The sequence below is a fragment of the Parambassis ranga genome, chromosome 7 (genome assembly GCF_900634625.1).
Source record: "Parambassis ranga chromosome 7, fParRan2.1, whole genome shotgun sequence".
NCBI classification, from domain to species: Eukaryota; Metazoa; Chordata; class Actinopteri; family Ambassidae; genus Parambassis; species Parambassis ranga.
Genome location: NC_041028.1, coordinates 7,081,364 through 7,094,630, shown reverse-complemented (window position 1 = coordinate 7,094,630; position 13,267 = coordinate 7,081,364). Strand labels below are relative to the sequence as shown.

The 13,267-nt window shown below is 41.9% G+C and overlaps 3 protein-coding genes across 5 annotated transcripts in view; 2 read left to right on the top strand and 1 right to left on the bottom strand.

Moving 5' to 3' along the window:
* The first annotated feature begins 98 nt into the window (after positions 1–98).
* Positions 99–1,968, top strand: LOC114438262 (uncharacterized methyltransferase YdaC). 2 transcript variants are annotated; one of them, XM_028409479.1, is made up of 5 exons: positions 99–397; positions 746–808; positions 931–1,187; positions 1,322–1,502; positions 1,614–1,968. In XM_028409479.1, coding segments are annotated over exons 2-5 (636 nt in total). In that variant the 5' UTR covers positions 99–397; positions 746–807; the 3' UTR covers positions 1,811–1,968. The 2 variants fall into 2 exon arrangements, with proteins under 2 accessions (XP_028265280.1, XP_028265281.1); XM_028409480.1 differs by lacking the exon at positions 746–808.
* A 109-nt stretch (positions 1,969–2,077) lies between these two features.
* Positions 2,078–4,372, top strand: ube2t (ubiquitin-conjugating enzyme E2T (putative)). 2 transcript variants are annotated; one of them, XM_028409481.1, is made up of 7 exons: positions 2,078–2,347; positions 2,650–2,759; positions 3,046–3,115; positions 3,206–3,311; positions 3,427–3,525; positions 3,644–3,727; positions 3,941–4,372. In XM_028409481.1, exons 2-7 carry the CDS (start codon positions 2,651–2,653, stop codon positions 4,055–4,057), a joined length of 585 nt encoding a protein of 194 aa, XP_028265282.1. In that variant the 5' UTR covers positions 2,078–2,347; position 2,650; the 3' UTR covers positions 4,058–4,372. The 2 variants fall into 2 exon arrangements, with proteins under 2 accessions (XP_028265282.1, XP_028265283.1); XM_028409482.1 differs by having other exon boundaries at positions 2,080–2,347; positions 3,945–4,069.
* lgr6 (leucine-rich repeat containing G protein-coupled receptor 6) overlaps positions 4,289–13,267 on the bottom strand; it is a 32,940-nt gene continuing 23,961 nt past the window's right edge. Inside the window, exons 6-18 of the mRNA XM_028409474.1 lie at positions 13,140–13,211; positions 11,117–11,185; positions 10,577–10,648; positions 10,356–10,427; positions 9,876–9,944; positions 9,471–9,542; positions 9,103–9,168; positions 8,933–9,004; positions 8,609–8,680; positions 7,982–8,107; positions 7,185–7,339; positions 6,643–6,723; positions 4,289–6,562 (exon numbers count right to left, since the gene is read on the bottom strand). Coding sequence (XP_028265275.1) covers positions 5,409–6,562; positions 6,643–6,723; positions 7,185–7,339; positions 7,982–8,107; positions 8,609–8,680; positions 8,933–9,004; positions 9,103–9,168; positions 9,471–9,542; positions 9,876–9,944; positions 10,356–10,427; positions 10,577–10,648; positions 11,117–11,185; positions 13,140–13,211 — 2,152 coding nt within the window. The 3' untranslated portion in view covers positions 4,289–5,408. The remainder of the gene's footprint in view (positions 6,563–6,642; positions 6,724–7,184; positions 7,340–7,981; positions 8,108–8,608; positions 8,681–8,932; positions 9,005–9,102; positions 9,169–9,470; positions 9,543–9,875; positions 9,945–10,355; positions 10,428–10,576; positions 10,649–11,116; positions 11,186–13,139; positions 13,212–13,267) is intronic.

Below are 13,267 nucleotides of genomic sequence, written 5' to 3'. Positions count from 1 at the left end.
GGGGTGTGCGCGCCGAACGGGCTGATTGGAGGAAGCGACGGCAGAAGACGCTTCCACTGATATTTGACTGTACTTGATCAGACTGCACGTATTTCTAAACACGCTGCGTGAAAAAGACTAACTCGAGTGCGTGTGGATGCGGTTATGTTGTGGAGATGTGCGCACCTTTGCGCGTTAAGCACTTTGAATAGAAAACTTTTGTGCATAAAATAAAAAAGTGTGCTGCAGAGAGAGACAGTGATAGAAGTGGAGTTCGAAAAAGTTGACAGCCCAGAGGCGGAGAAGCGCCTGCGCGGATATTCCGTGAGCTCCTCCTCCTCCTGCTGCTTTTGCAGGAAGACGGAACAGACCGTCACGTGTGTGGACCACAGGAGAAAGTGAGAAAGTTCTACTGAAGGTGAGATGTTTGTTCAGCCCAGTGTCACAGAAAAGAAACACTGAACGGTGCAGCAATTAGTGGGGAGAAGTCAAGTTTAGTCCTGAACATCTGCGTTATGACGGCTGGAGTGGCCTGCAGGAGTGAACTAGGTCAACCTATTTTATATATATAGGAGATAACCTGATCAGTTTGTGGTCTCTGCATCGTGCATGTGCACTTCAGCTATTTGGTAAAAAGTAATTTTATTCTCATTTGGTTTCAATGAGCTACAACACATCCATAAGGACATGGTGCTTTTTTCCTTGCTGGCTGCAGAAGGCCATACTGTAGTCTGGAACCTGAAAGGTACTGTCTCTGTCACTGCAGGCCACTGACAAGATCCACAACATGATCGACATCAGAGCCAAGTGTCCGTGCTGTGATCCACAAGAAAGTCCAAATGACCAAAAGCATTTATTATTAAATGTCAAAAGACAGGCTTGCATTTTTTAAAACATAATCCTTAAAGTGTTTGCAGATATTTGAGTGAGACTATTTTTGTATTTTTGTAGTGATGTGGGCTGAAAAACTGGGAAAACAGTTGGGCCGCCCGACACGATCTGTGGCAGGATGGCTGGTCAGCAAGTTGCTCACAGCCCGCAATCAGGTCCTTGAGGAGAATGCTGTGAAGCTGTGTGGGATCCAGCCTGGGGATACAGTGCTGGAACTAGGTCACGGCCCAGGTCTGGGTCTGCTGGCAGCAGCCAGGCTGCTCACAGAGCCTACAGGCCACCTTATAGGGGTGGACTACTCACAGTACATGCATCAGGTGAGGAAAAAATCCTTATAGATGGGAAGACACACTAAAAGCTTTTCTGACCATTGGCAAGCAGGACAACAATGGTTAAATGAAGAAGATTAGACTCACTTTTGGAACTGTGAGTTTTTTTTCTTCTCTGATAGATGGCAAAAGAACGAATAAAGGAGCTTATGGCCAGTGGGAAAGTGACCCTATACCACTGTGATGTTGCAGCTATGCCTCTGGCAGACAGCACTGTGGATAAAGTCTTCCATTGTAACTGCTACTACTTCTGGCCTGACCTCAGGAAGGGAGCCGCAGAGATACACAGAGTCATGAAACCTGGTAGGAAATAATGATGCAACCATGAGACAGACTTTATTCTCAAATAAATACCTGTCACAGCAAACACTGTTTTAGCATTGCTGCTGTGCCTAAATCTTTATTCCTCCCCAGGAGGCCTGATGGTGTCCACAATGAGGCTTTCCAATGTGGCTACAATGGCAGCAAAGCGAGTGATGCCAGGGGAGAACTGGCGCCCCGAGGCCTATATGGCTGCTCTGACAGACTCTGGTTTCACTGATGTCAGGATGGAAGACAAACGACACAAAGATATTACTTTTCAGGCTATCTATGCTACAGCCTTAAAATAAAATCACAACCACATTGTTATTGTTATTTTTTGAAGACTAAAAAACACATTCAACACATTTGTTTTATCATTGACAGTGAAGACATCTTTCATAAGTGTGGAATGAAATTAAAAAATTTGTTAAAATGCATAAAGTGCATTTTATAATAAAACATAGCACCTGCCAACATTCTGTAGTAATATATGTTTATTTAATCGATTCTTTGGATTGGTGTCCTATTTGATTTATTGCGCAAATTTAGCACAGTATTAGGTGGCACATATTGCATTGAATAAAGTCTATTCAGGCTATAAATTTATTGTTTACTGTCCCAGGAGATGTCCTCATAATTAAATGCAATACTGAATCTTCATCGGTAGGTGGCGACTGTGAAACATTGTAATGCATTTACAACAGAAGAAGAAGAAGAATAAGGAGAGGGAAATCCAAACGGAGGTGGCGCTGGCAACGTCTGCTTATGCTTACATCTTTAAAGCTGGAAGAAAGTTTAAGCTAAATAACGACTGTAAGGTGGACAGCTGTCAACGCGAATACTAAGTAAGCGGACGGCATTTACGCTAATATCGAGTAAAACGCATTGTACGCTAGCTTTACTGCGGTTATTGTGCTTATTAGCTATAGTTCCGTATTTCCTGCAACATTAGCCTGGCAGTGCGTTAGCTTAATGCTGTAGGTTTGTGAGGTAATATCTAAATGACATCCTAATAATAGGTATAGTGACATGAGAGACACTGGCATTAGACATTTTGTTGAACCAGAACTACGTAGTTTTGTTAATGCTAGCGTTACGTTTGTAACACACGAATCCAACCTGCTTGCTTTATCCCATTTGTTTGCAGAATGCAGCGGGCTTCCCGTTTAAAACGTGAGCTACAGATGCTGAGCACCGAGCCACCTCCGGGGGTAACATGCTGGCAGAGCGAGGAACGGATAGACGAACTTCGTGCACGTAAGTACTTTTATACGGGGTCTAAAACTCTGACAGGTGCCACTATTCTAACTGCAGTTGTCTATAAAAGTTACAGGATAGTCCATGTGTGATCATGATTAATTAATGATAGCATTTTGTTTTGCACACTAGGCTAAACGTAGTACTGTTAAATGCAACATCAATGCAAAAATATGAATTTAGCTTATTTGGTAAAAATAAAACTAGCAAAACATTTAAATATCTTCAAGGTGAAGTGACAACTAATTGTAAGTTAAAAGCTTACCTTACCTTTCTTTGTTTCCAGAGATAATGGGTGGGACAGAAACTCCTTATGAAGGTGGACTCTTCTCCTTGGAGGTCAAGATTCCAGAGAGGTACATTTTTCATAAAATAATTTACCAGTGACGAGATACAAGCTGGTACTGTCTTCAGGTTCAGCTGACCAGATGTTTTCTTCACTCTAGATACCCATTTGAGCCTCCCAAAATACGATTCTTGACCCCAATATACCACCCAAACATTGACGGTTCAGGACGTATCTGCCATGATGCTCTCAAACTCCCACCAAAGGTTGTACAAGAGACCATACACAAAACAAACTATTTTTTGTTACACCACCATTACTTGTTTCTATCTGCAATCATAGAAATGAACATACAGACTTACCTTTCTAAACATCATTCAGGGTGCCTGGAAGCCATCTTTGAACATCTCCACAGTCCTCACTTCCATTCAGCTGCTTATGGCTGAGCCAAATCCAGATGACCCACTTATGGCTGATATAGTGAGTCACGCATGTCATGTCACATCTTTTTTCTACTACTTGTAGTATACTGTCTGTTTGGTTAACATAACATTGATGTATACCTTATACCCTGTATGCCTGCTTACTATTCATCTAGTCATCAGAGTTCAAATACAACAAACAACTATTCATGGAGAAGGCCAGGAAGTGGACACAGGAACATGCTGTTCAGAAAAACATTGTAAGTCTGTGTTGTTGTGTATGTTATGTTGCAGTCAGATATTGTAGCTCTCAGTGAAATGTGTAGCAGCTTATTTGACCCACAAGGGTGCGCTGTGCTCCCTTGATATATCTGCTAATTTAGTGTTCCATTGGAACACAATAATGTAAGTTTAATTTATATACATGTGACCTCTTAATGCTGTGATAAAAAGTGTTGTCTGTCTTTGTTCAGGTAGTTGTGAACAGCAACAAAGAAAATATTCCAGATCAGAAAGCACCATCCCGAAAGAGGGACGCACTTGAGGCAAAGGAGCAGGCAAAAGAACCAGCAAAGAGAACGTGTATGTAGTTTCCACCTTACTCTATATACTCCTGTCAGCTCTAATGGAACAAATGTAATTATTAGTTTAGTCTTCATTTATTTTATTTTTTTTACATGGATGGATTTAAAAATCTGCATTGACATTTTTGTTATGATATTAAAGTTTAACCTTATTAATTATTGCATACAAAGCCTTGACTGTTTTTGTAGTGTGCAGATTTGCCCGGTTTCAAAATAGTAGCAGGAGTACATTATGAATAAACAGTATAAAGATAATTTTATTCAAACATGTTTACCAGTTGTATACAAAGTATGTACATCCTAAATAGTACACATTTTTTTACAAACTAAGGATTTATTTATTAATATATAAAATTACATATTTGTTGTTTATAAAAAGGGAGACAAACATCATAAGGCCGTAGTGAGTCAATACCATGCTAGTTCAGAGGTAGTTACATTGTATGTACAGATCGCTAGCCTATTCAAAAGTCTGTTGAGAGATAGCTACATCCCATTCAGTCTATATAAGTCTGCTTCTTGTTGCATATATGAGACCAAACCATGTAAACCATATGAAACTGTATGTGCGGCCTTTTTGCTGTTGCATTTTGCTGCCACATAAGAAATATCATTTTTTTATAATAGCTATTGTAATAAACGGTTACAAAGTACTGTATCCAACAATGATACAGATGAGCAATGTTAGCTTACGCTGGTAAAATGGCCTGGTGTGTCTGACAGTGAGTCCCTTTTTCTTTGAAACATACCTTAGCAATAGGATAGAATATATCTTTAAAGGAACAATAATTCCACTGAAAATATAACAAGACACTCTGTAACTTCTAACTTGCATTTCTCATGATCACATTTCAGTATAAACATTTACACTTAAATTCAACTAGTGCTACCTAAATTCTCGCCTGGCTAAACCACAGATTTGTCCAATGCTTACATTTTTTTCATGTAGCTACCAGTTTTAATTTGAGTTTTTTTTTCTTTTGTTCAAGTCCATGACTGACGTCCAGTCCATTGGAGAGTGTCTAAAATGTCCATTTTTGTCAACAGTAATCGCATTTCTTTGAATAGTCTTTACTGTGAAAGGAACCTTTGAGTCCAACTACTTTTGCAGAGGCTCTTTGATGTCTTCTCAACTTCTCTATAGTCCTCAACATTTTCTGTGTTGACACATTTTGAGGAGCTTAAGACTGATAACCCAGAGATGGTCTTGCTGCTGCAGTACAATGATGTCCATATTGTCATGGCTTTGAGACAGCTAGCTTGGAGACTCGTGGGTGAGAGGTGACAGAGGCAGTCATGGCAGAGTGATAGAGGGCAAGTGTTGTAAATCACATTTTGATTCAAACTCTCCAGACATTCATCGTTGCTCAGGCTCCCTCATTCTGTCCCCCTCTCTGGCAGTGGGAGTGGGTATTTGGCAAGGGATAAGATGAACTGAAGAACTAGAGGAGCAGTGGGAGAATCTGACTGGATCATGCTGGGGTTGGATAGAAGAACCCCCACTATACATGGCATCAGCATCAGTGAGTGACACCTGTGTTGACGAGTCAGAGCAGGAGCTCTTCTCAGTCTCCACAGAAACCAATGAGTCCAGGGTGCGGTCCCGGCGCAGTTGTGGACGTGCTTTGGGGCGAGGCCAGAAGAAAAACTGAGTGTGGTCCCTTGTGAAAAGGAGGAAGAGGAGAGGGTTGAGGCATGCAGGTAAGGGCTGAAGAAGCAGGAGGACTGACTTTAGCACCTCCTCCCCCAAGGAGAGGAGACCCAGAAGGGAGCAAAGAGAGAGGAAAGCTACTGGTACATAGAGAAGGCCGTTGGTGAATATTAGCCAGGCAACATGTTTGATCATTGCGCAGTCCCACAGGCCCTCACACTCCCCTCTAAGTAGCTCCCAGTAAAGGCGTATATATGATCCTGTGACTATGAGCAAACACAGGGTGTTCATCATAATGAGTGCCAAGGGAAAACCCAGGGAGGATGGCAGTCGAGAAGATGGAGGCAGGGGTGAGGGCAGGCAGAAAGGCGAGGACCCATACTCCCCAACTCCGATTAGGGGCAGAGAGGCAAGTGTGAGGGAGAGGGAGAGGCAGAAAAGTGCACATGTACGTACACTTCCAAGGGATGGAGATTTTCCATAGGCACGGGCACAGGTCACACTCACACCACACTGCACTGCTGCAAGGGTCAGCAGCAGCACACTGGCCTCAGACGCAAACACCCAGACCCATCCAGTTGCCTGACAGCCAGGACCCCCCTCCCAGCGGGCTCCGTGGTGACCAAATTCTCCCAATGTAAGAGCATCCACGAGGGCCAGGGTGCATGTACACACGCCCGTAAGGAGGTTTGAAGCACCCATGCAAGCCACTGTGAAACGGAGAGGCGACAGGTAACCAGGTGAGCCAAAAAGGGACAGGAGAAGGATAGAGTTCCCCAACAGAGACACCAGGGATATGGACCACAGGCCGACACGAACGAGCCAGCTGCCCAGCAAAGACTCGCATGGACGGAAAGGACCTGCAAGGGACAATTGATGCCTTAGTTTTCTTAATAGAGCAACCACATTATCACATCACTAAAAATGTATTTTGCGTTACCTGGTGTGGGAGTGCACTGGACACTAGCCTGTAGCTTGGATTCTTCTATTTCTAGTTGGAACTCCTCCAGGTCAGGATCGTCTGAAAGAAAACATTGTATTACAGCCTGCAGTATAAGGTTAACTTTGTTGATTTGACGTTCTGCGTGTGAAGACCCAGTATTTCATCGTAAATTAACATAAATTTATGGGAATGGCTGCAGGGGTTTTTTTTTCGTTATCATACAAGAAGTTGATCTCACCTTCTATTACAGAGACAGAAATAAATATTTCTAAAAGATAATTGGCACTTGCATGACATTTGGTTATCACATCATGTTTTTATATTGATTAAAGGTGAATAAATTTTAATTTATATGTCATGCTATAATTATCTTTTGTTATTCTTACCAGTTTGTAGACGAAGCAACTGTTTGTTTTTAACTTTTAATTTGTAAATGTAATGGTTTTAATTTCAGTTTAAATTGAGTTTGTGTTTATATTGTAAACTGTGGTTTCAGTGAGGCTTCAACATGTTTCCAGCAACTCTGAAAAGTTCCTTACAGTGTGTGTCAGCATGGATGGGGTACATGGCTACAGTCCTCTTGTGCAGATCCTCATTAGTGCTGCTCTGCTCTGTGTCCCACTGACTGGCTGGCTTGTAGCTGTCACAGGAACCATACACACAGCACTGATAGGCATAAGGCATCTCTATCACCCTGCAACAAACAGATGGGAACACCACTGTAAATGGGCCGGAGCAAAAACAATGGCACATATACAAACGGAAGGAAATGGATACATTTAGAATGCAAATACTTGGAAACCACTGAAATATGGGTCAGCTTTTTTTGATGTGCATGGCTGTATGCACACATTTTACTGTAACCAAACAGTGTTTATGAAGTGGTTCTTTGCCAGGAATTCTTTTTTTGGTCGACATTTTACAGTAACGCTGACGCTGCACCTTGATCACATGCCATCATCAGTGTCTTTGAAACTCGCTCATTTTGACTTTGCTGCACCTTTCCAGGCCTTCAGGGATCTGTGCAACAAGAATTAACTTGTTGCTAACAAATGCTTCCTCATTGTTGACGTTCAGCCCAGGAATGGCTTGCAGGGGTACACTGTAATTAGTCAATTGTCAGACTTGACTGCTTTTGGTAAGTTGGAGTTATTAATAGAAAATTGTGAGAGGAAGGATAATTTAAGGTACGGGGTGCATTGTTCTTAACAGCCACAGGAAACACACCTGGATCTTATCTCAAATCTGTTTTTTTTGTTTAGAAAACGAAATATCATAGTTCGTAAAGCAGAGCGCATTAATTAAGCACTGAATGCTTTTAGATTGTGTGCGTTACCTCATATGGGGGAAGTGATCAGGACTGAAGGCTTCATATAGTTCTGTGTTCCCCCTCAGCTTGAGATGAGTGAGACCCCCTAGTCCTGCAACCGGCACTGAGCTGAGGCGGTTCTCGGTTAGATCCCTAAGATACAGGAAGAGACAGATGATGGTGTCAGATGAGGCCAAGCCAATACGAAGGCTGTCCTTGATAACAAAAAGGGCCTTCTTTCTATTTCGGAAATATGTTCAGACAAGGCTCTCTATCAGATTCCCTCCAGATAATACTCAGATGAATAATATCTGCTTGTTTAGCTAGGCAAACCTTCAACCAGTCTTCACACAATGAAACAATTTTATATTGGCATGACCTGGGATAAATCTGGCCACACAAAGGGGTTTTCTCTTTTTTTGCGTTCGAGTGTTTTCTGCAGCCTCAGCCAAAGACGGTCGGTGATCTAAGACACACACTGTCTAGTAAAGAGTGCTTGTGTAACCCCAAGGCTCTGGCTTTTTGCCTAACTTTAATTAAAGTTACACAAATGTAACACACCTTTTAGGGGTACAGAGTGACATAGTTGAAGGAGAAAATGAACCTTGAGAAGAATCCTTATGACTGCTACTGTATATATCTGTATATACTCACAGTTTGATCAAAGAGTGAAGCAAGGAAAAGGCATCCGGGTGGATCCACTCTATCATATTCCAGCTCAGATCACTGACAAAAATAAAATAACAGCATGTTGAATTTAGTTTTATGTTTCACCAGTAGATGTCAGTAGTGTGACAGGAGTCCTACACATTCTGATTATAAGCAATGTTTCGCAAACTTCTTAATGTAGGAGTCCTTAAAATAACCTGCTTGTACTTGTGAGACCTCATCATACTATGAGTGATTTTTCCTCCACCTCTACATGTTTCAGTTAAATATTTGTTGCTGATGAAAGAAAGCAAAGAAACTTTGACTTACAGTGATCTTAGAGAGCTGAGCTGCTGGAAGGTGCTTGACTCTATCCTTCTGATTTGATTATGTTGAAGCCCTCTGTTAGGAAGTATATATATATATATATGTTCATAAATAAATAATGCAAAGGAAATTCTCAGGCATATTGCTTGTGATTGTCTTGGCAATGTACTTACATCTCTTGGAGTGCAGAGCAGTGGTAAAAGCTGGGCAGATCCTCTATCTGGTTATAAGATAGCTCCCTACAAGAGTGCGCAAAACACACACTCACATAAAGTATACATAAACACTGTGACCAGCTGTGGATTTATAGTGTGGGAAATTATGGGGGTGACCGGATTATTTGGGTCTCAGCTCTGAGAGGACGGCAATACAAAAGGACAATAATGTTTTTTTGGGGAGGAGTGATTGGATTTCATAGTGAAGTGATTGTATGAGTGACTGCTTGGGGGCACAACTCTCCACAGCGAGAGTGAGTTGTGTATCACTTTTTGTACCCCCCCTCCCTACCACCACCACCACCACCATATGTGTCTGTACTTACAGCACTCTGAGGCGAGGCAGCTGCTCACATAGATCCAGAGGGAGTGCCGAGAGACCAGCCCGAGTCAGCGTCCTATAGAGAAAAAGAGGATCCTCTGATCATTGTTGAAGTGCAAGCAAGCGAAAGGATTCCCCAATCCTGTGAGTCTAACTTGGTGAGACAGGCAGCTGTGTAGGTTCGCCAGACCTGTCACCGGCTGGCATAACTAGCCAACCCCTCCCTCTTCTTCTGTAAATCTCCTGTTCACTCTATCTTTCCCAGAATCCTAAAACACACACTCTTTTTTTTTTCTTTCAGCACTTTGTGTTTGTGTGTCTCCTACTGAGTCTTATCTCTCTCTCCCCACTCCATTCTTTGATCCCCCACTCAGTGAAATAATTTGTTTATGTTCAAGTAGACACTCACAAAATTTCCAGGCTGGTGGTTCCTTTCAGATCGGGAAACTCTTGAATCTGGGTTGCCCCATTCAGGGAACTGCAAAGAAACACAGAAAAAAAGTGTCAGAAGACTGTCTTTCCTTCTTCCTCTCTCTCTCTCTCTCTCTCTCTCTCTCTCTCTCTCTCTCTCTCACACACACACACACACACACACACATGCGTGTACACAGACCTTGTCTAACAGCTCATTTCAGCCATCAAACTTTTCCTCCAACATCAACACAGGCTGTTTTGGCTGTTTCACTAGACATCATAAGTCACACCATTCAACATGTTCTTACAACACACTCTCTCTTACCACATCAACGCACAGCACAGCAATATGCTAACACAACATCATTCAGTAGGCCATTACACATGTCCACTCAACTCTCACTGCAAGGGACAGAGGATGATTTAAACAGTGTTTGGGCTAACTCACTGGAATTTCTACTGACCGCATACTTACAGTGTGTGCAACTTGGGTAAGAACTGGAACGCAGATTTTCCTACAAACTGGATGGGGTTCTCGTAGAAATGACTAATATGAAGAAACAGAGAGAAAAATGGTTTCGACATGTTGGTTAATTTGGTTTTGGGAATGAGTTGTGTTGTACATGATGCTGACATGACATTTCAATTATGTGTTTATCTAATACTGAGGCATTAAGAATAAGCATTAAAGCTCACATGGTTTGGAGCTGAGGGTTTCCCACAAAGGCTCTCTCAGGGATGGCTTTGATATTGTTGTTATGGAAGCCCCTGCAAATATAAAAACATACTGTTAGTCAGACAGTCTGTCAACATGTTTCTGATTTTCTGTGTGTGATTGTGTTTGGAGGAGTGACAGAGTATGTTTGTCAGTGAGAGGCAAGTCATATGTCTTCATGTTGCACCTGCTGTTGCACAGCTGAGAAACATTTTTGGATACATGAGATGTAAACACACAGACATACACTGTATCCGTGACACATATGCACGCTGTGGAACATCTGCTGAAGCTGAGGGAAAATACGGCTTGTGTGTGTATGCACGCGCGTGCGTGCATCTGTGTGTATGTGCAAGCAAACGGCTGCGTGGGTGTGTAGCCAGCACCTGCTTAGGGCGAGAGAGATTGTATCCGAGTGCCACATTAAAATCACTTAACGGGATTACTTGGGATAATGCAACCATGATAGTCATGTCAGGCAGGTGTGTTTTTCGTGTATGTGCGTGCATGTGTGTACTCACAGTTCCTGAAGTTTGCTCAACGTCCTGATGGCCACAGGGAACTCCTGCAGATCATTGTAATTTAAATCCCTGCAAGAGAGAGCCATCATGTTTGAGCAATACAGTAAAACGTGTCATGATGGAGGTTGTGTATCTCTGCAATGGAGCTCATAATTTATCCAAATGCAAAATTCTGTGTTTCTAAGAACATTCATCTGGTCACATATGTATGCATAGCCATTTCCTCTCCGGTCTGAGACAGCTGTAGAGTGTGACATTTGGGCGTGACTGTTGACCTTTGCTGCTCTGACCTGATTATTTAGGTCTTTGCCTCATTAGTTTCCCAGGAAACACTGAATCAAAACAGCTATAGTTGACACAGTTCATATGCAGGTGGCAGGAAAAAGAAAAGGGGTTTTTACTGTATTACTTGTCACTATGTACTTTTCCGTTGCTTGTGTAGTGTGTAGTGTGTAGTTTAGTGTGCAAGTGTTTACTTGTTCACAAGTGTGTACATATGTGTTGTTTTTGAAGGTTCTCAGCCACTGCGATCAAATGGTATAAAAGTCCTGCTCAACTGGATTTGTTTTTATTCTGTTCAAATAGCTAGATGCCTTTGATGAAGTGCATTAAGATATGTACTGTATATCTGTATTTAGTGGTTTGTTGTGAAATGTTTGTCTGTGGGTGTTTGCTCTGTCTTGTTTGCATATGCTTTTGCATTTTCCAGCAGCCCCCTGGACGACTCCTCATAGTAATGATTTTATAATACACACAAGAGTTTGGGGAGGGTGGCGGTGATGCAGATGGTCTCTCGTATTTCTCCTAAGCAAGGCCGCTGTGAGAGATTAACCCCTCATACCAGCGCAATCCTCACGTCAATGACACCTGTCATCTTATCCCGCTGAATCATCTGTCTCTCCCCACCATTGACGGCCCAAACACTTTAACACACACTATTCTGGTCCAAAGAGCTCCATCCCTCTTTTTCACATTCTCTAGTTTCCCTTCATCCCCTTAACCATGTCTTCTGACTTGCAGCATGTTTCCTCACTTTTCCCAGCATGGATAATAGCTTTTAAGTTGAGTGTAAAGCCGCATGGCTGCACGATTATGATTGCAAGCACAGGAGGTACCGTACTTGCTTATCTGCACACGGTTTCATGTGCCCACACACATATGTTCATAAAAAGAAACGCATAATTTTTTGCACTTCAACAGGTTGTTAAGCAGCATGCCAGAACTGTGTTTTCATCAGACCACCATGAATTTTGCAAGAGACACATTTGAAACTGCCTTTTCAAAGAATGCATCAATTTTTTGTGGTTTGCATATTGGTGTGTGGTTACAGGATTTAATGTTCGACGTTACAGCACGTTTCCTCAAACAACTCTGCTGTAGCCAAGTTGTGCTATTTGACCTTAACCCTCAATACTGCTTAGCAATTACTTATTGGAATGTATTGATGATACTTCAAAGTAACCAAAAAAAGATCTTTTCATCTTCACATTCCTCACGTTCATTTGTCAGTTGCGGTTTTGAAAAACATTCAAGCACCTGCTAAAATTACCAGGACATTAATCACTATGACTTTACAATTTAGCACTACTTATTGTTTGGCACTTTTTTAGCAGACGGTTAATTTCAAGTGTTCTGAGTAATGCCAACCACTTTGACACACACAAAACACACAGCTGACAATGGGAGTAAATCGGTGGGTCTTTGAGGTTGTGTTTGAAGGAGTTCTTTATATATCTTAGGGTTATTCTAAGGCAATGTGATTGCTATAAACAAAACTGTACCAAATGAATGTTGATACTTGCTGATACATTGTCATCACGAAGCCTCTGTCGGTGTTTGGGGAAACATGGAGGTATTCATTTAGGACAATAACATGAAATCACTCCAGGGCGCATGCATGAGAATGTGTGTCCAGTGTGTCTGTTTTAATGGTATAATGGTATAACCGATGTCCAAAAGCATGTGTCTGTGTGTATGCATGTGTGTGTGAGGGTGTGTGTGTGTGTGTAAGAGAGATACTCACAGTGTCTCCAAGCTGAGTAAACCTTCAAAACATTTTGAGTCCATGCTTTTTATGTGGTTGTTATGGAGATGCCTGGAAAAGGGTCACATATATATTTTTAACAAATCAGAAATTACTTTTACATAAAT

Bases quoted from the DNA above. Each gene is read 5' to 3' on its own strand.
- ube2t (XM_028409481.1), top strand. From the start codon at position 2,651: ATGCAGCGGGCTTCCCGTTTAAAACGTGAGCTACAGATGCTGAGCACC. The intron at 3,312-3,426 runs GTTGTACAAGAG...AACATCATTCAG, and splicing joins CTCTCAAACTCCCACCAAAG to GGTGCCTGGAAGCCATCTTT. The intron at 3,728-3,940 runs GTAAGTCTGTGT...GTCTTTGTTCAG, and splicing joins ATGCTGTTCAGAAAAACATT to GTAGTTGTGAACAGCAACAA.
- LOC114438262 (XM_028409479.1), top strand. The intron at 1,188-1,321 runs GTGAGGAAAAAA...CTTCTCTGATAG, and splicing joins ACTCACAGTACATGCATCAG to ATGGCAAAAGAACGAATAAA. The intron at 1,503-1,613 runs GTAGGAAATAAT...ATTCCTCCCCAG, and splicing joins ACACAGAGTCATGAAACCTG to GAGGCCTGATGGTGTCCACA.